General features: G+C 37.9%; 1 protein-coding gene across 5 annotated transcripts; it reads left to right on the top strand.

Annotated features, from left to right (window-relative positions):
* Positions 1–1,587: 1,587 nt before the first annotated feature.
* On the top strand, positions 1,588–25,626 carry LOC127800222 (uncharacterized). Of its 5 annotated transcripts, none has more exons than XR_008022749.1 (7): positions 1,588–2,299; positions 19,847–19,925; positions 20,006–20,168; positions 20,254–20,377; positions 24,544–24,825; positions 24,910–25,014; positions 25,104–25,626. XR_008022749.1 is itself a non-coding variant. In XM_052334713.1 (6 exons), exons 4-6 carry the CDS (start codon positions 20,357–20,359, stop codon positions 25,476–25,478), a joined length of 501 nt encoding a protein of 166 aa, XP_052190673.1. In that variant the 5' UTR covers positions 1,588–2,299; positions 19,847–19,925; positions 20,006–20,168; positions 20,254–20,356; the 3' UTR covers positions 25,479–25,626. The 5 variants fall into 5 exon arrangements, 2 of the variants coding, with proteins under 2 accessions (XP_052190673.1, XP_052190672.1); XR_008022750.1 differs by adding an exon at positions 18,489–19,255 and having other exon boundaries at positions 24,544–25,014; XR_008022748.1 differs by having other exon boundaries at positions 24,544–25,014.
* Positions 25,627–25,850: the final 224 nt, after the last annotated feature.

Genomic DNA, 25,850 nt, shown 5'->3' with positions numbered 1-25,850 from the left:
AATAACACTACAATAAAATAACAGTTTAGACACAGATTTTTGAGACAAAATTTTTTAAGACAAATTTAGAGATGGAAGAGACGGGAGAAAATCCTAATCTAAATAATAATAATAATAATAATAATAATATCTATATCTATATCTATATTAAAAAATAGATATATATATATACATATATCTATATTAAAAATATATATATAAGGTAGGCAAACCAGGTCGAATCCGCCTAATAAAAGGGAAGGTTAATTTGTGCCGATCGGGTCAAATATAAATAGGATGGGGTCGATGGTAGGTGCCAAAAGTTCCCTCACCAATTTTGCTCTCTCTTTCTCTGTCTCTCTCAATTTTCTTTCAAGACCACCTTTCCAAATCATCGATTTATGCCATGTATATATTTAGCCGTTCGATCATCAATCCGATAGTGTTTTCAGTGTGAATGTGAACTCGATGTACAAGTAAGTAAGTCTTTCAAGATCATCAGCATATTTTTTTCAATATACATCCATGATATATATATATATACGTATATGTGGGATTTGGGTGTTTGACCGGAAGTTTAAACATAGGTATACAGAGATAGATCCGATCATTGGATTTTGTTGATTTTTTGGTATGTTGGTCGATGGGGGTAAGGGTGCCGAGTGCTTATCTCTGATCGTAAACAATGACGGACTGTGGTGGGCGACGACAACTAACAATGTTTCACTTTATTTTTTGGAACGTTCATTACTCGTGCAAGCACTCTCTTTAGAAGTTTGCGGGCTTATGTATAGTTTTTTTTAATTATTTTATCCTTTTTTGTTTTGGTAAGTATGTTGGTAGGAGTATGATTAGTGTTGAAACTCAAAATATGAGTGTTTTCATAGAAACAATGGCGCTTGCAACACACTATCAAATTTAAGTCGTAATTTAGATACCCACTCAAAATTAGATTCCTAATTCTAAAAGTAAAATAGTTTATTATTGAACTATTATAAAGTATATTGACTAATTTGAAAACTATTAATTCAATAAGTGCACACTATATTTAATATATTCATTCAATAATCAACTTGATCAAGATTTGAAAATAAAATTGATATTTTTTTATATATTTTGAATTGATATTAAATACATATAAATTAAACTACATTAAACAATTTCCATCCCTAATATTATTTTTCTTATTTTTTTATTTTCATGCATTAAATTATTTTTTTGATATTTTTATTTAATATTTGTTTAAATACCAAAAAATATAAAAATGAAAAGTTAATTTTAGATTTATAATATATCAAACTTATTTGTTAGAATTATTAGATTTATAATATAATTATATTTTTAAATAAATATTAATTTGATGCAATAATATAATTTTTCATAATTTAAATGTTTTTATCCTCTATTATAATTTTAAATTATATTATTTTTATTAATTAAATAATATTTGTTTATATTTTAATAAAATATATTTTTTATTTAGTATTACATATTAAATAATATTTAATATTAGTTATTATTTTTATATTTATTTTTATTTTTATATTTTAATATTAAATATTAAAAAATTTCCCCCTATTCTTCTCTTCCCCACCCCCCCTTATTTCCCACCCGAAAACCCTAAATCCATCTGCGCCTCCCTCCATCTCTGGATTTCTCTGGCTCGCCTCTCGTTGCTCTCCCTCGCCTTAGCTCTCGCCCTCACCCTCGCCCTCGCCCTCGATCTCGCCCTAGTTCTCGCCCTTGCCCTCGCCCTCGCCCTAGATCTCGCGGCTCGCCCTCGCCCTCGCTCACTAGTTTTCCCTCTCCTTCGCCCTCATCCTCCATCTCGTGGCTCGAGCTCGCCTTAGCTCTCTCTCTCGCTCATTGGCTCTCCCTCGCCCTCGAGCTCGCCCTAGCTCTCGCCCTCGCTCACTGGCTAGCCCTCGCCCTCGCCCTTGATCCCGCGACTAGCACTCGCCCTCGATCTCGCGGCTCGGCCTCGCCCTCGCCCCTCGCTCACTAGTTTGCCCTCTCCTTCGCCCTCACCCTCCATCTCGTGGCTCGAGCTCGCCTTAGCTCTCTCCCTCGCTCATTGGCTCTCCCTCGCCCTAGCTCTTGCCCTCGCTCACTAGCTAGACCTCGCCCTCGCTCACTGGCTCGCCCTCACCCTCGATCTCGCGGCTCGGCCTCGCCCTTGCCCTCGCCCTCGCTCTCGCCTATCGCGGCTAGCCCTCACCCTCGCTCTCTGGGTCGCCCTCGCCTGCCGTCGCACCAAACAGTATTTCCCCCTCACTTAGATCAGTAGATCCTAGTCCTACGATACCAACTCCATTACAAGGTATCAACACTCAACCCTCACAAAATAACAATAACTGTTGAAGATATTGTTTTGCTGCTATTAACTATTAAGTTGCTTCTGTATTACTTTCATATGTTGTATTGGTTTGTGATGAGGCGGAGCCGATCACCTTCTTCTGTCTTGAACCAAGTACCTGCAAAAAGGGTGGGGACTTGCTCCCCGTGATCCCTCCGACGCTCAAGTCAGTTCATAGGATTTTTGAGGAGTATAATAGTAATGAAAAAATAATATATGAGTCCCTTAGGAGTCAGATCCCATACCTGTAGAGGTTACCCTCTATTTATAGATGTCCTGTGGCCTTTCCCTTAGGAGATAAGATATATTTTAAAATGAGAGGTTGATCCCCTTTCCATGGGGAGAAAAGATAATCTTCCCTAATAGAGATAATTCTTGGGATATTTAAAGATATCATTGGTTGACTTAATCTTCTTCTTTATCTCTTTCCAGTTCAAAATCATAATAAAGATTATAAAGATAAGCGGAGCTCCTAAGTCTTGACACGTGGCGATCGCATATTGGTCTTTACTGGCACACATGGCCCCGAGTTAATGGTAACCTCCCAGGGGTAGTACAGTAAAATTGCCCCCCTGTAAATATTCCCTCATCACTTGCCCCCCACTCCTTGAGCTGATCGAGCGAGGAGTTTGAGTAGCTGAAGGAGTAGTCATCATTGTTTTTCTGAGCCTCTGTAAAAAAGTTCTACTAAAAATTTGGGTTAGTAGGCTCGGATGCTGAATTCGCTTTTTAAGTCTCCCGGTGCCTTTTCAGTCTTCCCATGCAAAGGGTGATTAGGTCGCTCGAGGTGATAGTGACGTTCGAGAATTTTCCTTATCTTCGAGGCCGCTGGCCGAGGCTGTGTGCCTTGTCTTCGGGGGCCACTGGCCGAGGCTATGGTGGCCGAGGCCGCATGCCTAATCTTTGGGGGCCGCTGGCCGAGGCTGCGTGCCTCGTCTTCGGAGGCCGTTGGCTGAGGCTGTGGGGGCCGAGGCCGCTTGCCTTATCTTCGGGGCTGTTTGGCCGAAGCTGCGGTGGCCGAGGCTGCGTGCTTCGTCTTCGGAGGCCGTTGGCTGAGGCTGTGGGGGCCGAGGCCGCTTGCCTTATCTTCGGGGCCGTTTGGCCGAAGCTGTGTTGGTTGAGGCTATGGTCCCCTTTGGTCTTCGTTTGGCGAAGGTTCGTAGCCTCCGAACTGATGCCTTTTGGTCTTCATTTGGCGGAGGTTCGTAGCCTCCGAACTGGTGCCTTAATTAGTAGGGGTGGTCCCCTTTGGTCTTCATTTGGCGGAGGTTCTTAGCCTCCGAACTGGTGCCTTAATTAGTAGGGGTGGTCCCCTTTGAGTCGTTCATGTTTTCTGGTTAGGGGTTCGAGGCCCTGCGAGGATCACATTTGATCCTTTCATATTGAGTGTTCGGGGGTTCGAGGCCCCCCGAGGATCATATCTGATCCTTTGTTTTTGAGTGTTCGGGGGTTCGAGGCCCCCCGAGGATCATATCTGATCCTTTGTTTTTGAGTGTTCGGGGGTTCGGGGCCCCCCGAGGATCATATCTGATCCTTTGACTTTCGTTGTCGAGGCCTTTCGAACCTTCGGTCTTCATATGCACATGATAGCTTGGATTATAGTTGATGACCGAGATTTTAAAGAATATTGGATATTTTATTTTTGCGGTTCGGCGAAATGCCTACATCCGCAATTAAAGAATGATAATATTTTGTCTTCGCGGTTCGACATAACGCCTACATCTGCAATTAAAGAATAACAAATATTTTGTTTTCGCGGTTCGACGTAACGCCTACATCCGCAATTAAAGAATAACAAATATTTTGTTTTCGCGGTTCGGCGTAACGCCTACATTCGCAATTAAAGAATAACAAATGTTTTGTTTTCGCGGTTCGGCGTAACGTCTACATCCGCAATTAAAGAATAACAAATGTTTTGTTTTCGCGGTTCGACGTAACGTCTACGTCTGCAATTAAAGAATAACAAATATTTTGTTTTCGCGGTTCGGCGTAACGCCTACGTCCGCAATTAAAGAATAACAAATATTTTGTTTTCGCGGTTCGGCGTAACGCCTACGTCCGCAATTAAAGAATAACAAATATTTTGTTTTCGTGGTTCGGCGTAACGCCTACGTCCGCAATTAAAGAATAACAAATGTTTTGTTTTCGCGGTTCGGCGTAACGCCTACGTCCGCAATTAAAGAATAACAAATGTTTTGTTTTCGCGGTTCGGCGTAACGCCTACGTTCGCAATTAAAGAATAACAAATATTTTGTTTTCGCGGTTCGGCGTAACGCCTACGTCCGCAATTAAAGAATAACAAATGTTTTGTTTTCGCGGTTCGGCGTAACGCCTACGTCCGCAATTAAAGAATAACAAATGTTTTGTTTTCGCGGTTCGGCGTAACGCCTACGTCCGCAATTAAAGAATAACAAATGTTTTGTTTTCGCGGTTCGGCGTAACGTCTACGTCCGCAATTAAAGAATAACAAATGTTTTGTTTTCGCGGTTCGGCGTAACGTCTACATCCGCAATTAAAGAATAACAAATGTTTTGTTTTCGCGGTTCGGCGTAACGTCTACGTCTGCAATTAAAGAATAACAAATGTTTTGTTTTCGCGGTTCGGCGTAACGCCTACGTCCGCAATTAAAGAATAACAAATATTTTGTTTTCGTGGTTCGGCGTAACGCCTACGTCCGCAATTAAAGAATAACAAATGTTTTGTTTTCGCGGTTCGGCGTAACGCCTACGTCCGCAATTAAAGAATAACAAATGTTTTGTTTTCGCGGTTCGGCGTAACGTCTACATCCGCAATTAAAGAATAACAAATGTTTTGTTTTCGCGGTTCGACGTAACGTCTACGTCTGCAATTAAAGAATAACAAATATTTTGTTTTCGCGGTTCGGCGTAACGCCTACGTCCGCAATTAAAGAATAACAAATGTTTTGTTTTCGCGGTTCGGCGTAACGCCTACGTCCGCAATTAAAGAATAACAAATGTTTTGTTTTCGCGGTTCGGCGTAACGCCTACGTCCGCAATTAAAGAATAACAAATATTTTGTTTTCGCGGTTCGGCGTAATGCCTACGTCCGCAATTAAAGAGAGTATTTTATTTTTGCGGTTCGGCATAACGCCTACATCCGCAAGTGTTCTGGATTTTAACATAACTAATTAAAATTCAAGTCATTGGAGCATTTATATCAAGCAATTCAAATTAAAACCTTTTGCCTCTACCTATATATCTAGCAATTCTCCAATAGATAGTAGTTATTCCCGAAGCTAAGGCTTCAAAGTTCTCTAATGCGGCCGAAACTCCCAAGTTGGCAAACTTTGGTCCCCAACAAACCATTCCACTTTCTCTAACACTGCCACAACTGAATCCTTCGTTGGAAACAACTTTTTTGAAAACAAGCGTACTAACATTGGGATCATAAAACAGGGCAATCTGTTTTGAACTCAAACTATTATATGTTTGTTTTACACTGTCCCAGCAATCAACAGTACCCAAAATCATTATCAAAATAATACGAGCCCCTAATGATATTTACCGGCAGTGATATGTGAATATGCAATTGTTTGGAAGGTGGGGGGAATGACATCAGTACTCAAATCATTCAAATTCCAACAGTACGCCTGCGAGGTGTTCGACAAAATACCGCACATAAACCCGTCGCCGCCTGATAGAGCAGCCACGGAAGGGATGTAGGAAGAATACACTTATGGGCTCGGGGACGAGGGAGACGGAGATCTTATGGCGTTTTGGCCCCAGCAGATCACAGCCTGCTGCGCCGTCGACGCCGAACGCGGCTCAGCTTCTGAAAAAGCTTTCATATGCCTTATAATATAATATGCATATGCACATGCTTAATAGCTTTTTCTTAAAACCCAGCATCCCCAGGAAGCTTCCATATGCATATATATATATATATATATGAATGAAATAACTCTTACTCCTGGGCTTGATTTTTAGCAAGCTTATCTTTATAACATAATATATACACATAAGAATGCTTTCTGCCCCCAACTTCTATGAAAGGCTCTTCAAATATATATAAAATTCCTCTCGCCCTTTTTCAATTTTTTATTTTTGAATAAAACAATAATTGAAAAACGAAACGGCGACAACAGATGCAAAAATATTAATTGAAGGAACATACCATTAATTTTATTATCACATACGTGTAATGCCTTCTTTCTCAATTGATTTGATTTGGCTTCATGCGACTTGAGATTGTGCTTGGAAGACAGAAAGAAAAGACGATGGCCCCACGGTGGGCGCCAATTGATGAGGCGGAGCCGATCACCTTCTTCTGTCTTGAACCAAGTACCTGCAAAAAGGGTGGGGACTTGCTCCCCGTGATCCCTCCGACGCTCAAGTCAGTTCATAGGATTTTTGAGGAGTATAATAGTAATGAAAAAATAATATATGAGTCCCTTAGGAGTCAGATCCCATACCTGTAGAGGTTACCCTCTATTTATAGATGTCCTGTGGCCTTTCCCTTAGGAGATAAGATATATTTTAAAATGAGAGGTTGATCCCCTTTCCATGGGGAGAAAAGATAATCTTCCCTAATAGAGATAATTCTTGGGATATTTAAAGATATCATTGGTTGACTTAATCTTCTTCTTTATCTCTTTCCAGTTCAAAATCATAATAAAGATTATAAAGATAAGCGGAGCTCCTAAGTCTTGACACGTGGCGATCGCATATTGGTCTTTACTGGCACACATGGCCCCGAGTTAATGGTAACCTCCCAGGGGTAGTACAGTAAAATTGCCCCCCTGTAAATATTCCCTCATCACTTGCCCCCCACTCCTTGAGCTGATCGAGCGAGGAGTTTGAGTAGCTGAAGGAGTAGTCATCATTGTTTTTCTGAGCCTCTGTAAAAAAGTTCTACTAAAAATTTGGGTTAGTAGGCTCGGATGCTGAATTCGCTTTTTAAGTCTCCCGGTGCCTTTTCAGTCTTCCCATGCAAAGGGTGATTAGGTCGCTCGAGGTGATAGTGACGTTCGAGAATTTTCCTTATCTTCGAGGCCGCTGGCCGAGGCTGTGTGCCTTGTCTTCGGGGGCCACTGGCCGAGGCTATGGTGGCCGAGGCCGCATGCCTAATCTTTGGGGGCCGCTGGCCGAGGCTGCGTGCCTCGTCTTCGGAGGCCGTTGGCTGAGGCTGTGGGGGCCGAGGCCGCTTGCCTTATCTTCGGGGCTGTTTGGCCGAAGCTGCGGTGGCCGAGGCTGCGTGCTTCGTCTTCGGAGGCCGTTGGCTGAGGCTGTGGGGGCCGAGGCCGCTTGCCTTATCTTCGGGGCCGTTTGGCCGAAGCTGTGTTGGTTGAGGCTATGGTCCCCTTTGGTCTTCGTTTGGCGAAGGTTCGTAGCCTCCGAACTGATGCCTTTTGGTCTTCATTTGGCGGAGGTTCGTAGCCTCCGAACTGGTGCCTTAATTAGTAGGGGTGGTCCCCTTTGGTCTTCATTTGGCGGAGGTTCTTAGCCTCCGAACTGGTGCCTTAATTAGTAGGGGTGGTCCCCTTTGAGTCGTTCATGTTTTCTGGTTAGGGGTTCGAGGCCCTGCGAGGATCACATTTGATCCTTTCATATTGAGTGTTCGGGGGTTCGAGGCCCCACGAGGATCATATCTGATCCTTTGTTTTTGAGTGTTCGGGGGTTCGAGGCCCCCCGAGGATCATATCTGATCCTTTGTTTTTGAGTGTTCGGGGGTTCGGGGCCCCCCGAGGATCATATCTGATCCTTTGACTTTCGTTGTCGAGGCCTTTCGAACCTTCGGTCTTCATATGCACATGATAGCTTGGATTATAGTTGATGACCGAGATTTTAAAGAATATTGGATATTTTATTTTTGCGGTTCGGCGAAATGCCTACATCCGCAATTAAAGAATGATAATATTTTGTCTTCGCGGTTCGACATAACGCCTACATCCGCAATTAAAGAATAACAAATATTTTGTTTTCGCGGTTCGACGTAACGCCTACATCCGCAATTAAAGAATAACAAATATTTTGTTTTCGCGGTTCGGCGTAACGCCTACGTCTGCAATTAAAGAATAACAAATGTTTTGTTTTCGCGGTTCGGCGTAACGCCTACGTCCGCAATTAAAGAATAACAAATGTTTTGTTTTCGCGGTTCGGCGTAACGCCTACGTCCGCAATTAAAGAATAACAAATGTTTTGTTTTCGCGGTTCGGCGTAACGCCTACGTCCGCAATTAAAGAATAACAAATGTTTTGTTTTCGCGGTTCGGCGTAACGCCTACGTCCGCAATTAAAGAATAACAAATGTTTTGTTTTCGCGGTTCGGCGTAACGCCTACGTCCGCAATTAAAGAATAACAAATGTTTTGTTTTCGCGGTTCGGCGTAACGCCTACGTCCGCAATTAAAGAATAACAAATGTTTTGTTTTCGCGGTTCGGCGTAACGCCTACGTCCGCAATTAAAGAATAACAAATGTTTTGTTTTCGCGGTTCGGCGTAACGCCTACGTCCGCAATTAAAGAATAACAAATGTTTTGTTTTCGCGGTTCGGCGTAACGCCTACGTCCGCAATTAAAGAATAACAAATGTTTTGTTTTCGCGGTTCGGCGTAACGTCTACATCCGCAATTAAAGAATAACAAATGTTTTGTTTTCGCGGTTCGGCGTAACGTCTACATCCGCAATTAAAGAATAACAAATGTTTTGTTTTCGCGGTTCGACGTAACGTCTACGTCTGCAATTAAAGAATAACAAATATTTTGTTTTCGCGGTTCGGCGTAACGCCTACGTCCGCAATTAAAGAATAACAAATATTTTGTTTTCGTGGTTCGGCGTAACGCCTACGTCCGCAATTAAAGAATAACAAATGTTTTGTTTTCGCGGTTCGGCGTAACGCCTACGTCCGCAATTAAAGAATAACAAATGTTTTGTTTTCGCGGTTCGGCGTAACGTCTACCTCCGCAATTAAAGAATAACAAATGTTTTGTTTTCGCGGTTCGACGTAACGTCTACGTCTGCAATTAAAGAATAACAAATATTTTGTTTTCGCGGTTCGGCGTAACGCCTACGTCCGCAATTAAAGAATAACAAATGTTTTGTTTTCGCGGTTCGGCGTAACGCCTACGTCCGCAATTAAAGAATAACAAATGTTTTGTTTTCGCGGTTCGGCGTAACGCCTACGTCCGCAATTAAAGAATAACAAATATTTTGTTTTCGCGGTTCGGCGTAATGCCTACGTCCGCAATTAAAGAGAGTATTTTATTTTTGCGGTTCGGCATAACGCCTACATCCGCAAGTGTTCTGGATTTTAACATAACTAATTAAAATTCAAGTCATTGGAGCATTTATATCAAGCAATTCAAATTAAAACCTTTTGCCTCTACCTATATATCTAGCAATTCTCCAATAGATAGTAGTTATTCCCGAAGCTAAGGCTTCAAAGTTCTCTAATGCGGCCGAAACTCCCAAGTTGGCAAACTTTGGTCCCCAACAAACCATTCCACTTTCTCTAACACTGCCACAACTGAATCCTTCGTTGGAAACAACTTTTTTGAAAACAAGCGTACTAACATTGGGATCATAAAACAGGGCAATCTGTTTTGAACTCAAACTATTATATGTTTGTTTTACACTGTCCCAGCAATCAACAGTACCCAAAATCATTATCAAAATAATACGAGCCCCTAATGATATTTACCGGCAGTGATATGTGAATATGCAATTGTTTGGAAGGTGGGGGGAATGACATCAGTACTCAAATCATTCAAATTCCAACAGTACGCCTGCGAGGTGTTCGACAAAATACCGCACATAAACCCGTCGCCGCCTGATAGAGCAGCCACGGAAGGGATGTAGGAAGAATACACTTATGGGCTCGGGGACGAGGGAGACGGAGATCTTATGGCGTTTTGGCCCCAGCAGATCACAGCCTGCTGCGCCGTCGACGCCGAACGCGGCTCAGCTTCTGAAAAAGCTTTCATATGCCTTATAATATAATATGCATATGCACATGCTTAATAGCTTTTTCTTAAAACCCAGCATCCCCAGGAAGCTTCCATATGCATATATATATATATATATATATGAATGAAATAACTCTTACTCCTGGGCTTGATTTTTAGCAAGCTTATCTTTATAACATAATATATACACATAAGAATGCTTTCTGCCCCCAACTTCTATGAAAGGCTCTTCAAATATATATAAAATTCCTCTCGCCCTTTTTCAATTTTTTATTTTTGAATAAAACAATAATTGAAAAACGAAACGGCGACAACAGATGCAAAAATATTAATTGAAGGAACATACCATTAATTTTATTATCACATACGTGTAATGCCTTCTTTCTCAATTGATTTGATTTGGCTTCATGCGACTTGAGATTGTGCTTGGAAGACAGAAAGAAAAGACGATGGCCCCACGGTGGGCGCCAATTGATGAGGCGGAGCCGATCACCTTCTTCTGTCTTGAACCAAGTACCTGCAAAAAGGGTGGGGACTTGCTCCCCGTGATCCCTCCGACGCTCAAGTCAGTTCATAGGATTTTTGAGGAGTATAATAGTAATGAAAAAATAATATATGAGTCCCTTAGGAGTCAGATCCCATACCTGTAGAGGTTACCCTCTATTTATAGATGTCCTGTGGCCTTTCCCTTAGGAGATAAGATATATTTTAAAATGAGAGGTTGATCCCCTTTCCATGGGGAGAAAAGATAATCTTCCCTAATAGAGATAATTCTTGGGATATTTAAAGATATCATTGGTTGACTTAATCTTCTTCTTTATCTCTTTCCAGTTCAAAATCATAATAAAGATTATAAAGATAAGCGGAGCTCCTAAGTCTTGACACGTGGCGATCGCATATTGGTCTTTACTGGCACACATGGCCCCGAGTTAATGGTAACCTCCCAGGGGTAGTACAGTAAAATTGCCCCCCTGTAAATATTCCCTCATCACTTTGATATGTATTTTAGTTTAGCCTTTGTTTTATGTTTAAAGTTGCTTTGTTTTCGTGTTATAACACTTGACATATTGACTGACACCTGAGTTTGTAAACAAATTTTATTTTGGATGTAATTTCTTGCCTAAAGCTAGGTAGTGGTGATTTGTTTTATTTTTGAAGAACATATGTATATAACACGTTGGACGCTCAGTTTCCTTTATGTTTATATCATGCTTGTCTTAGGTGTCTTACATAAAATATATGTCATGTCCACTTAAGATTAATACGGATATAGTCTACAAATGAACATATAACACACATATATATGTCATAACTTACAACCTGGTTATATCTAAAATCATTAACGAGGAAATATCTTCCTTACTACTAACTGTATGGTCCCCAAGGCACTACAACTTTCCCAGTTAATTAAAACTGAATCTTCAACCACAATATTATCTAAAAAAATTCATATACTAAATCCCCTTCATATTTTCCTCTTGTCAATACTCATAATATAACTCTAAGCCATCAAGAACCATCAGTGTTGCTGCAGCTCTGTGAACTTTTCCTCCATGGGTTGAGTGTATTTTGGTTGTTTCTGTGTATATGGATGGTTCAGATGAACTGGGATGGTGGTTGCTGATTAGCATCACCATTAACATTGTTGTTTGAAGAAAAGTCAGTCCATAAGGCCAAACCCAAATATCAGGCAAAGTCAGTCCATTCTAGGTGAGTGTAGATCTAAAAATTTGTTCAAATATGGTGAATATGAACAAGAATAAGCTCTTATTCAAGTACGAGTAGATAAATGATTATTACAGGGTTCCTAACCTACATTCAATCTACATGTATTAATCAATTTATATATATATATATATATACTGTTTTGTTTAGCATAGTCATAAGGCCAAACCCAAATGACCTACCTAAATTAATAATGATTATTTGTTGTTGGTTAGGTTACAGTTACTCACAACTCGTAATTGAAATATCACTTAGCTGAGTAAAAGATAAGACAAACCTTAACTTAAAAATACAATAACTCTAAATTTGAATTGAGAATTTTAGAAAAAAAAAAAAAAACAGATTTTTTAATTAAAATTTAACGAGTATGGGTACCTGATGGATATCCATCACATAATAGGGATGAGGATGGTGGGCTATGTATATTATCTAAGAGTTACAAGTACAAATTTTGGGTATGGGAACAAAGGAAAGGAAGGCAGACTTGATTGATATTCAGTTCAATGCCACTCATAACCATTTTGCCTTTTATGACATTGTAGTCACAAAAGGAGTATATAAAAAAATGGCAGAATATAAAATTGCAGGACAAAATAGGCTACCTATTTTAATTTCATTGAAATGCTTATATACAACAAATTTACATGAGAGAGAGAGAATAGGGTCATAATTGTCTCCACCACTCCTAACATGCTTTTAAAACAACAGCCAACATTCTTAATTTTAAGCAACTAATTTAACTAAGTAAAACATTAAATAAAATAATATTAAAGATGTATATTGATAGTTAATTCCCTCCATGAAATCTGTAATGACATTAAGGAAAGTCTCAATCCATCAACACTCCTAGGGACTTTTCTTTGAGACAACAAGTTTGCTTCTCAATTCTTCAATTCTATTCTTGGAAGTGCCTTGGTGAGCATATCTGCAACTTGTAATTCAAGCAATTTAGACTTACAATGTAGCAACTTAACCTCTTGAGTCCTCTCTGCTTCTCTTTTGACATGAAATTTGACTTTAATATACTTAGTTTTGCCATGTTACAGAGGATTATTTACAATAACAATGGTAGAATTAATAAATTATTTTCCTTTCCTCTATGAATTTCTTGTTGCACATGAATTAGGATGTCAGAAGATGCAAAGGTGACTTAGAACCCAAAATAGTAATAATAACAATAACCATGGAAAAGGAATTGAAATTTATAGTATAAATTTCTTGAATCTACTGTTAATTAAATTTTTGAAGTTGCAATATTTGGCGATGGAGTGTTTACACCATAATTTGGTCAAGTAATGTTTCTCTCCAAGTCAGTGTGGAGAAAGTTGAAATAATTCATAAGACAACATTTAGAGCCCATTAGAGAACTTGTATTCACAACTCTGACATTTGCTCAAAAGGAACAATTGAAACTTAAGCAACCTAAAGGCTTCCTCCATTAGGATACTTGTGCAGGTGTAACCCACTGTTGAAGTATTATTAGATCTCAGAGTATGTCAGTTTCTGAATGGTTATGGTTGGAAATAAAATAGAAGAGGACAATAGACACCATGCACAACTGGATCAGTGCTAACATTATGTCACTTACACTTGCCAAGTGGTGAGATATTTTTCATATTTATTTCTTCCCTAGTCAAGCTTATTCCAAATTCCTGGTTCGGAAAAGCTTTTCTTCTCTCATTGTACCCTGGAAGTTGTTTAGAAGGTTATTTGGTTTTTCTAAGAATACATGTTTGACTGGGATATTAGGTTGAATTTTAAAAAAGTTGTTGACATAACATTTGTTACAACATTCCTTAGGAACACACCATCTTCACTAGGTTCACCTCACCTAGCTCCACTATGAGACAAGGCCTAGATAGGTTCCCAAAACATCCTAGAAACTGATTTCTAATGGGATTTACTGATTTTGGAGACTTCTACATCTGGAGACCTAGTCAAACTTCCTGGTTTGTATTCCTATACACCTGCAAATTTTCCCCCCTCTTAATATCCCTAGCCTTAGATACCTATCCTAGTCCTTGCTCACCATTGTGAGCCATCCTCAACAAATAACACAGCCTAACCTTATCCCAGGCTATTCTTTAGTGCCTACATCTTATCCACATATAAATGCAAGCATGCACCACATAACCTTCATTCTTGAGGGTTGCTACCATCTCTCTAAGAGATCCTTGCAACTCTCAGGACTTCAATTCTCACTATCTAATTATTCCTAAGGACATTAGGCTTTCTATTACAACAGGGATATATTTTACAGTTTCTTAATAATCTGGAATAGCTCCACCATGCTTCCTAATTTCTCCCATCTCCAAATTCCCTTAACCTTACTTTGATGTCTAGACAAACCATTCCCTCCTCCACCATGACTCTATGGGGAAATACCCTTTTCCTATGAGAAGAACACCCTAACCCTACGACCTATGCTATTTTTACTGCATACCTAGAAAAAACTATAGGACATCCGCACTCTCATAGCCAAAGCCACACGTGGTGCTTGAGCATTTGGGGTTGGTTTCCTCATTGGCCCTTAAAAAATACTGCTATAACTGATCTTATTTAACCTATACTCTAGACAACATTTTAACATAAATCATTGTTCTTGCCAGTGGTCACTTGCTTTGCTAGCTATTAATTTGGTTTTTCACTTGCTTTTAATTATGGTTTAAGAAATTATCAAATCACCATTAAAAATATAATTTATCTTGTCTACCAAAATCAAATTTATTCACTTATTTAATATCTCTAACAAAATCAAATTTATTTCAATCTACGTCTTATTTGGAGAGAACCCAAAAATATCTATGATCTTGCATTTTCAATTGTTATTTGTGCGAATGATCTATCATTATGAACATGTTGGTAATTCTCTATAAGATGAATTTTGTTGTGATTTTAAACAATCTTATAGGGGGTGTAGTTCGGTTAGAGGGGAGACTCTGCTGGATTTTAAAAGGAAATTATATTCAATAAAGAATTTCATTAATTAAATAATTTTCATCAATTTAGTTAAATTTGTTAGAAGTTAGCCTTAGATTCCCGTTCGGTGACCTCCTCGATGGAGCGAGGAGGTCACTGAATTGTCCAGTTGGACAGTCTGGAAATTTGATGTCATGTTGTGTGCCTGGTGGATACGCATTAATTTACTCATGCATGATACGAAAATTTGATAGCATCTCATGTTGTTCTCCGGTTGCATATAGGAATATGTTCTGATTTATGCAATTGACTCAAATTGAGTGTAACTTGTATGAATAGACACATAATCCTTATCGTGCATTTGGAGAACTGCGTTGGGATGCTGTCGAAATTTCGTACCGTGAGTAAATGGGTCCGCTAGTGGTCATATCACGACTCATTTTCAGATGGGATAGGTCCCAAACTTCAAATTTTAAGAAGGAGTTATAAGGAGTGGTTCAATGGACAAAGATTAAAAAAAACTCAAATAAAACAAAACTATTGTAATTGTCTTTGTACATATATGGCTAGGGGAATATTATATATATTAGCCATAGGGGTTGAGAGTTTTGATGTGCGCTAAGAATTGATGTGAATCTATTGTAGATCATGGACGTATGTGAGCAACGAGCATGGATGTATAATAGAGTGGCACCTAATCGTCGAGGGATAACAAATGAGTTCATGTGTGGAGTTGAGACTTTCATACATTATGTATGTGCTCGGCCACAGTTCACGCGGGATGATGAGACCTTAAGGTATCCGTGTGTTAAGTGTCGATGTAGAAAATTTCTAAGTGTGGATGATGTGAAGTTGCATCTTTATCAAAAGGGATTCATGGCCCATTACTATTACTGGACATGCCATGGGGAAGAGGAGCCTCCCATGGAATCCCAGGCCCGAACGAATCCTGGCGCATATAATGAAGCACAAGGGGTTTACGAGGATAATCCAAATGCATATGATGCAATGGTGATGGATGGTGCAGGTCCTTCTGTTAGAGCACATGCATTGGAGAACGAAGAAGAAGAGCCCAATGTAGATGCGCAAGACTTCTATGAAATGTTGGATAATGCAAGAACACCTATATTTGATGGTTGCACTACTCACACCGAACTTTCTACAGTGATGAGGATGCTTAGCATTAAGGCTGATTTCAACTTACCTGAGCAATGCTATAATGCTTGGGTGCAACTAATAAATGAGTTGATGCCCGAAGGCAACCGGATGCCCAAGGACTTTTACAAGACAAAGAAGATGGTTTCTAAGTTGGGCCTTGGGTTCCAAAAGATTGATTGCTGTGTTAATATGTGTATGCTTTATTTTAAAGATGATACTAATGCAACCGAGTGCAAGTTTTGTCATGCCCCACGATATACAAGCCGCAAGGTAGGTCTTGGGAGATGAAAGGATGTCCCAATTAAACGGATGTGGTATTTACCTATAACACATAGGCTCCAGAGGCTTCATGCGTCGAAGAGAACAGCTGGGGAGATGAGATGGCACTATGAAAACCCACGGGAGCCAGGTGTGTTGTCCCACCCATCTGATGGAGAAGCATGGAAGCACTTCGATAATGTGCATCCTGATTTTGCTTGTGAACCACGCAATGTCAGGCTTGGGCTGTGTGCTGATGGCTTCACACCGTATGGTCAATCTGGGAAAACCTATTCATGTTGGCCTGTGATTGTCACTCCTTATAATCTTCCTCCATGGATGTGCATGCGACAAGAGTATTTGTTTCTTACAATAATCATCCCTGGTCCTCACAATCCAAAATCCAAAATAGATGTGTTCCTACAACCTCTCATAGACGAGTTGAAAATGTTATGGGATATTGGCGTGCCAACATACGATATTTCACTAAAACAAAACTTTCAAATGAGGGTTGCACTGATGTGGACTATTAATGACTTCCCAGCCTATGGTATGCTATCAGGTTAGATGACTGCGGGCAAGTTAGCATGCTCGTATTGCATGGAGAATTCAAAGGCATTCACACTGAAGCATGGTCGAAAGACATCATTTTTTGATTGTCATCGAATATTTTTACCCATGAATCACCCATTTCAAAGGAACCGAGATGCTTTTGTTAAGAATAAGATTGAGAAGGGTGGGCCCCCACCACGGTTCAGCGGTGATGGAATATGGGGTCAAGTTTGGGCGTTGCCAGAAATAACTGAAATAGGTCTAATTCGCACGCAAGGCTACGGGATAGACCACAATTGGACAAGGAAAAGTATTTTTTGGGAGTTGCCATATTGGAAAACAAATCTCATTTGCCACAATTTGGATGTAAAGCATATTGAAAAGAACGTATTTGATAATGTTTTTAACACCGTGATGGATGTGAAGGGCAAAACAAAGGATAACATTAAGGCTAGGATGGACATAAAAGAGTATTATCGACGTAGAGAACTTGAGTTAGTGGCACAAGGTAATGGCAAGTACTTAAAGTCAAAGGCTCGGTATGCTCTCAATGTGGAACAAAGGAGAGCAGTGTGCGAATGGGTATGTGAATTAAAACTTCCTGATGGATATGCATATGATTTGGGTCGTTGTGTAGACATGCGAGAAGCAAAGTTGCATGGCATGAAAAGCCATGATTGTCATGTTTTCATGGAACGCCTCCTCCCAATTGCACTGAGAGCACTCCCAGACCCTATATGGAAGCCCCTAGCAGAGTTGAGTCAACTCTTTAGAGAACTGTGTTCTTCAAGTCTCAGGGTAGATAAGCTAGAAATAATGAAAGAAAATATTAAGGTAATCATTTGCAAGATGGAGCAAATTTTCCCACCTGGGTTCTTTAACTCAATGGAGCACTTGCCTATACATTTAGCTTATGAGGCACGTGTTGGCGGCCCAGTGCACTATCGTTGGATGTATCCATTTGAGAGTTAATTATAATTGAAACATTACACAATATCCTTTGTTATATAACCTAGAAAGTTGAGTTAATATATTTTTGTTACCCAATAGGTTTTTGCACACATTGAAGCGTAAAGTTAAAAATAAGGCACGTGTGGAGGGCTCTATTTGCGAGGCATACATCACAGAGGAAACCTCCACTTTTTGTTCGCATTATTTTGGACCTGATGTACAATCAAGAATCAGACGAGGTCCACGGAATGATTATGGTGTTGACTTATCGCCAGATCATTCAACTTTTTCCATCTTCAATCATTCTGGTCGACCATCAGGTGCATACAAAAATCGATTATTGGATGATCGAGAAATAGACCATGCCACATTGTATGTTCTTCTGAACTGTGATGAGGTCCAACCATACATTAAGTAATCACTCATATCTTTGGTATTATCAACTTTAGGTTTCTCATTTGCATATATGATTAATATGGCCTTTATAAACACAGTTTATTTGTGGATTCTATTAAAGCGGATGCACCACACATGACCGAAATTGATGTAGATAAGAGGATAGAGGTTGATTTCCCGAAATGGTTTAAGGAATATGTAAGTCTATCTTAAATTACGGAAATTATTATTGTGACAAATATATGAATTATGCCATGTATTTCATATGCACAGGTGCATGATCCAATGAATGAGATTAATGATCAACAAATACGTGACATGTCATGGGGGCCCTTGAGAATGGTGCGCACATGGCCTATGTACATCATCAATGGGTATAAGTTTCACACAGATTCATGGAGTCAAGGCAAGTCAACAAGAAACAACGGAGTTTGCACTAGAGGGTCAGTATATGGGCAACCCGAAGATGACTATTATGGTATACTTCAAGAGGTAATCCAATTAGAATACCTGGGATTACCAATCAAACAAGTGGTGCTATTTAATTGCACATGGGTCGACCCAACCCCTAGACGTGGGACTCGAATACATGATCAATATGGAATAGTCGAGGTCAGAGCTAACAGAAGGTACAATGGGTATGATCCTTTTATACTTGCCTCTTAAGCGCATCAGGTTTATTATGCTCCGTATCCATCTCGACAACGAAATTTCGTAGACTGGTGGGTGGTTATTCGAGCTAAGGCTAGGAGCATAGTTCACGCCCCAACTATCGACAGACAAAGGGATGCATATCAGGCAGATGAGGAAATGCCAGTGCAGCCGGCTACAATTGTAAATGAACAACTCAACACCCTTAGAGATGAAGTTGGTGAATTCGAATTTGTGGATGAGCACTCATTTGATCAGAACCTTGTTGCGGGTGATGAGGAGGTAGACGTTGAAGAAGTCGAAGATGAGGATGATGATGAGGACGAAGATGAGGATGAAGATGAGGAGGATGAAGATGAGCAGTCAGACGACACGGAATAGCTACATAGGTGATAGTGAACAACTGCAATCTTATCCTCACATTTAATCTATTAGTTCAAAAACACAATTTGAAATACGAGTTCGTGAATATAACGTATACCATTGATTTATATGATAAATCATATTTTTTTTCAAAAGTATTTAAAAGTTGTTATCATAATCAGTATGATCCTTTTATAGATTAGAAAATTTGATGTTGTGAGTTTCATTTTCAAACTATTAATATCTAACTAAGAGATATGAATAATGTTATTTGTGAACTCCTAACAAAATATGAGGCTGATTAGGAACTTAGATTGAAATATATATATGTATATATACATAATACTTATAATAATTTGCAGTCACTAGTTCTTCAATGTATATTTTGTAAAATTAAAAATATTTATAATAATTCATAAATCACATAGCCAACTAAACATACGCCAGCTAACTATAATGTTATGCTTACATTTAAGTTATTAGTTTAAAAACACAATTTTAAACACGGGTTCATGAATATAACATATACTATTTTGTACACGATAAATCATAATTTATTGTGAAAGTAGTTAAAAGTTGTCATCACATGCCTACTAACCGTTTTCCTTATATGACAGGATATGTCACAAAGAACACCATATGGTCAGGGTATGTGACGTCGTCAGTTTAGAGAGAGTGCAGGAGAGGACCACATTGGTACACTCTACACTCCATCTCCATCTTGAAATTATTCATCACTTGTATGTTGAAATTCTCACAATTATTTATTTTTGTAGGGGGACATTCATCTTCTTCTGATGTGAGATTTGATTCCCCTAGCCCACATACACCTCAATCCTACACTGATGGGCCTTCTTCCACGCCCACTGAGGTTGGGGGTTCATCAACGCCCCCTGTCCCACCTCAAAACCATATGATGATATGTCCCTTAGGTTCCTCGTAAGCGTTCTTGATCTTATTAATCAATTTTTATTTGCACAAAGTTTTAGTAGATGTTTTCACAAACTAATGTGTGTTTCAATAGGTTTGATAACATTTGGTGCAAATGAGATATAACACGAATAATTCAAAGTAAGTTTGAGAAGCCATACACGAGTTGGAAAAAGACAGACCCTACAGTCAGGGATATGTGGTTTGGCGAATTTAAGGTAATGTGTTACTTTAGTTTATCTAAACTGTTTAATGTTTTAGAAGTCATACTTGTTTTTTGCTTTTGACCTATTTTAACCCAATGGATAACTTTTTAATATATTTATGCCCTAGTAGTTTAACATTTAAGCACTAAACATATGTAAAATATGAGCTCTACAGATAGTATTTTTTATTATCTATTCTTCATTATGCTGCACATTGGATCGAGCCATTACATTGAATTGAATTGAATAGAACAATTTAGATTATTTATTATATAATTGTCATTAGTTTGAAGTGATGAGAAAAATATTACTCTTCTTGTTGTGTTTATGAACATTGGTTTCCATTGGTTTTCTATTGAAAGTGTGCATGCCTTATCCTGTCCTGTGATACGTATTTATATCTTTGTTTTATTTTGTTTTTGTTGGGAAGGAAAGAGTTTGGATCTTTGTCTAGTTTTTGATTAATGAGCATATCATTTCCACCGTGTTATTGTTTTCTATGATATAGTTTATTAGTTTGTTCTTATAGTTTTCTTGAGTGAGTTGTGTAATAAAATACATGATTGGTGTGTCCATGTTAGACTCATAAGGAATATGACATTTGTACAAGTAAGCAAACAATATTAGTAGAGTTTTCTTCGATTCTCTTTTATATCCAGATATAGATAGTTGATGTGTGAAAAGAAATAGAGCAAACATTACATTAAAAACATATAAATATAGAATGTATCCATTAAGCAACTTGTATGATATCATATATGCAATACCAATTTTTTCGACCAATGTTCACATAATATCATATATTCCTGTCTCATCTATTAAGAATTTTCTAAAGATAAAACCTAAGGTTGGAGAGCTATGCATAGTCAAAATCTAATGTAAAAAATAAATGACTTTTGCTACATACTAATAAAAGATTCTTGGAAATTTATTGTAAAGCATCAAAATTCCAAAAATCATGCCAAAATCTGCAGATCTTAAACTGTTTCATTAATTTAGATGCTTTTTATTTTTTATTTTCTTTGAATTAGATGTTTGTTTTTAGGAAACAAATAATTATATGTAGAGAAACAAAAAAAAAAAATTAGTAAACAATTTATATTTTCTTAAAAAACATATTGTCAACATTATTGCCAATAGTACCATTGTAATCATCAACATTATTGTCAATTCATAATGATATGATCAGTAAGTTTCAACCTCTTTACTCAGCAAAAGCCAATGACAAATGTAAAAAATAATCGTTTCTGTCAAATGGTGTTCGTTTGCTGCTCCATTTATCTTATTTAATCGTTTCTCATTTGAATGTATGTATATTAAGATCAAATGAGAAGCAAACACAGTGCAAATTGAATGAGCAGATAATGTTTTCCAAATGGGATGTGGTATCTTATATATATACATATATATATATATTAGTTTTTTCAGGGTTAAAATTGAACTGCAGAAATTTATTAAGGAAATTTTTTCCATAAATCCAAGTAATTCTTACACTGTCATTCTAGAATCGCTTTTATCCATTATACATAAACGTTTGTAAATAATTTGCTAACAAGTACATGTTGAAGTATTATGAAGAATGATGCAGCCAGATACACTCCTCACAAACAGACATCATTTCTTAATTCACTCCGTAGAACTGATCCACATTTTACTAACTCTTGTGGATGAATTTAGATGCTTCTATGTTAATGCAAGCATTAATGTATAGTTATTTGAAATGCATGCATGCTAGCAAAACAATGGTCAATGACTCATGCTGGAAATTACATGAATGAAAATGTTTTGTTTCACGACACCCATGAACTGTACGTTTCAAATGGCATGGAGAAAAGCTTTCCTGATTAATAAACTAGCATGTAACTAGAACTACCTTTAAGGAGCAACCCTGTCAAAAAAACACCTCAGCTTAAAAAAAAAAGATAAGAAAATGAGTGAACCATCTAGGAGGGTAAAAAAATAAGTCCACCTTTCTAGTTGACCTGTTAAACAAGATGGATTTACGTATTTAGAATAGCATGAAATCATGTGTTGGATAAGATCAAGCAATGCAAAAATAATATATTTGATCAATCAATAATTTGATAAGTGTGGTTTTTTATATGTTGCAACAAGGAGTAGTCAACACTGCTTGTAAGTACTACCACATGGTGTCTTATATTCTTGATAATTGGTCTTTATAAGGAACTGGAGCAATTGAAACTTCCTCTATTTTCTGCTAGGATGTCATATTCAATAAGCATGAGATAGAGAAAGGGGTAACTAAATAGAATGCAAGTAAAATGCATATGAGCAAGGTTATGGGATCGATTGGGTGAGATGATAAGTAACGGAGGAAGAAAAAAAAATAGATGCATCAAGTCATTTTCAAATATCTTAAGAACATAGAATAGATGTCATGGATTCTCATGCTTTACATCGTTCTCATCCAATAACTTAGAGTACCTAGTACTTATTATTTTATATTGCGAGTATAGAGAGGTTATACTTGTTGTGTTTATTGAATTGCTAACATAGTGTTGCAAATTTTATTTGCTTAAAGACATGGCAGGTCATACCCTCCACATAGGTTGGAAACAACATAAGTTTAAAATTTTCAAAGCACATCATCATGGTTGTGTGCACACTTGGATGAGAACAGAGGAAGGAACAAATTACTTCTGTCTTAAGATACTCACTTTCTTGAGTGGATTTGGACATGTATTACCAAAGTGCACATAACATTTTAAATAATTTTCTAAAGCAGAAGTGTGTGAAAAATTGATGTAATTTTTTCTGATAGTTTTAAGGAACCCAATGCAATAGTTTTTCCGTTGTTCAGGTTTTTCCATATCCATAATTGTAAATCTATTGTCCTATCGTACATGTTGCTATACTTCTAAAAAAATTATAAGTTTTATTGTCTGAATCTTTCTTTTAAACAAGTCTATATTTCAAATTCATTATGAAATTAATTCTATATTTTGAGAATGTGATCCGTTGATGATGTTGTGCTATCTAACACCATATATTGATGTACATTGTTAATTCATGTTTATAGAAAATTCAGAATCCATATGATATGGTTAAGGGCTTGAGTATTTTTTCTTTTGTTTTGTTTTGTTCTTTGTTTTATGTGCATGCATAGTTGGGTTTTACATCCAAGCATTTTACATTATCTTTGACAATTTGTACAAGAAGGGAAAATTGTCGAGCTTTGCGTTTGTTTTGTGTCTCTGAAGGGATTTGATGAACTCCACCTTAGCAACCAAACATACACAAAGTTGTACTTAGTGCACAAGACTCCTTGCTTTCTGAAGGACTGGGAGGTTTTTTTTTTTTTTTGTATGCAACCTTAATTCTACTTAGATAGGGTCTATTTCCACAACCCAAACCTATAACATTCTAGTCATAAAAGAGCAACCTTACTGTTGTTATCAAGGCTTGTTTTTCCTCGAACCAACACATACACACTGAAAAGGGAAAAAATGGAAGTTCAGTTGACACTTGACACCACTTCATTTGCTGAAAATTATGTCACTAGCTGGTGAGCAAGCTATTGAGAATGCAATAGGTTTAATACAATGAAAATATGCTTAGATTTTTGCTAGGTCAGTTGTGAGTTGGCTTTTATTTGAAATAACAATGTGATTATTGTTTTTTTTTTTTTGACAAATAAATCAAGGGGTAATTATGCTTTTGCTCTGTGGTCCAGCTGAAAAATTACATCACTTGAAATTGGTTTAGCAATTATAATATACACATTCTTGACTGATGTGTGAAATGGACACTTGTTGTTGGTGAAAATTAACCTGTTTATAATAATCCATGCACATGGACTATATATGTTCTTCCAATTCATGAACCTATTTCTTATACACAGATCCGCATATATGTTCTCCTAGTTTTCCATTTTTTTGTTTTTGAAAATCCTTCTCATAGGAACTTAGGTTATGGAAATTCACATATGGGCATGTGCAAATAGTTTCATGAATTAACTCATCTTTGGCCTTCTCATTGTCGATTTACATTATTGAGGTGTTTGGAAGACATCTTTTGTGATTATCATGTTTCCCTTTTCATGTTCTTGCTATAGATTGCTTATTACTAGTGAAACTACATAGACCGGACAGATTGTAGAAGTATTGATTAATTTAACTTTTTATTTTGTTTAAATTTTGCTTTGCTTTACATTACAGAAGAATTGGTCTTGGGAGAGTGACTTGAAAAATCAAATAAGGATAAATTTTGAAAAGACGGCCTCTGATCGTTTGACTGACCTTTTGTTCCGTGTGAGGAGGGACTTGCCAAAAAAACCATTTTGAATGTGTCCTGTTGTATTTGAAGCACTTAAGGAGTATTGGAATACTCCATAATTTAAAAACAAATCAGAAAAGGCTAAGAAAAATCGGTCTTCAGATGTCGGAGGTAGTAAGCATACATGTGGTTTCATCCCTAAGTCTGAACATAAGAAGAGACTGGTAATATTTGATATTTTTTGTTATTTTCATTATACTTAATTACTTAAATATGGTTGTATGAACACTTTATTTTTTCCTTTGCAGTCTAAGCTACTTGGTCGCCCACCTACACAGGCTGAGTTATTTATTGCGATGCATCAAAGAAAAGATAAATCGGGATTCGTTGACAGTAAATCTGAGGAAACTTATGTAAATATACAACAATACTTGTGTCTTCTATTATGCTTAACTGACCTTTTTTATGGTACAACTTATTCCATGTATATATATACTTGCAGGCTGACTTCCAGATGCGCCAACATGATGCATCATCACAATCATCAGCAGTTGGCCCGACAGAAGATAGTGACGTTGCTAGACAGCCCTCGCAGCCAGCTTTTGATGAGACATCATTATGGTTGGAGGTTGCAGGCGGGAAAAAGAAGGGTCGTGTATATGGGATGGGGTCAGAAGCATACGTTATCCCTGGTTCCTATCATATGTTGTCACCATCGCCACCACCTCCACATTCGTCGTCCATCTCACTTGCTGACCAAATTCAACAAGCTGTTAGCGCAGCTATACAACCATTGACCCATCGTTTGTCAGCTATAGAAGAAAGATTACATAATCCTTTTTCTTCGCCACCGCCCTCAAATCCTTCGGATCATTAGGAGGATCTGTCATTGCCATGGATAGATATTACATTGTATTATTTTTATTGTTCATGGACGATGTGTTTTATTAATATTGTATGGATTTCCTGTATGAATTTAATATTATATGGATTTCTTGTATGAATTTAATATTGTATGGATTTAATATTGTGTATATCAGGTTTATATATTTATGCATTATTTATATTGTGTATATCAGGTTTATATATAAAATTTTTTAGCAATATAATTTTTTAATTAAATTTATAATAGAGACGGATTTTGAGACAGAAGAAATCCGTGTCTAAATCCATCTCAAATTACTTCTAGAATCCCTCTCAAAATCGGTCTCTAAATCAGTCTCAAATAGAGACGGAAAAATATGTCTCT

This window comes from Diospyros lotus, chromosome 4, assembly GCF_014633365.1.
Source record: "Diospyros lotus cultivar Yz01 chromosome 4, ASM1463336v1, whole genome shotgun sequence".
NCBI classification, from domain to species: Eukaryota; Viridiplantae; Streptophyta; class Magnoliopsida; order Ericales; family Ebenaceae; genus Diospyros; species Diospyros lotus.
The sequence above is the reverse complement of the archived record's forward strand: the minus strand, read 5'-3'. Positions and strand labels throughout refer to the sequence as shown.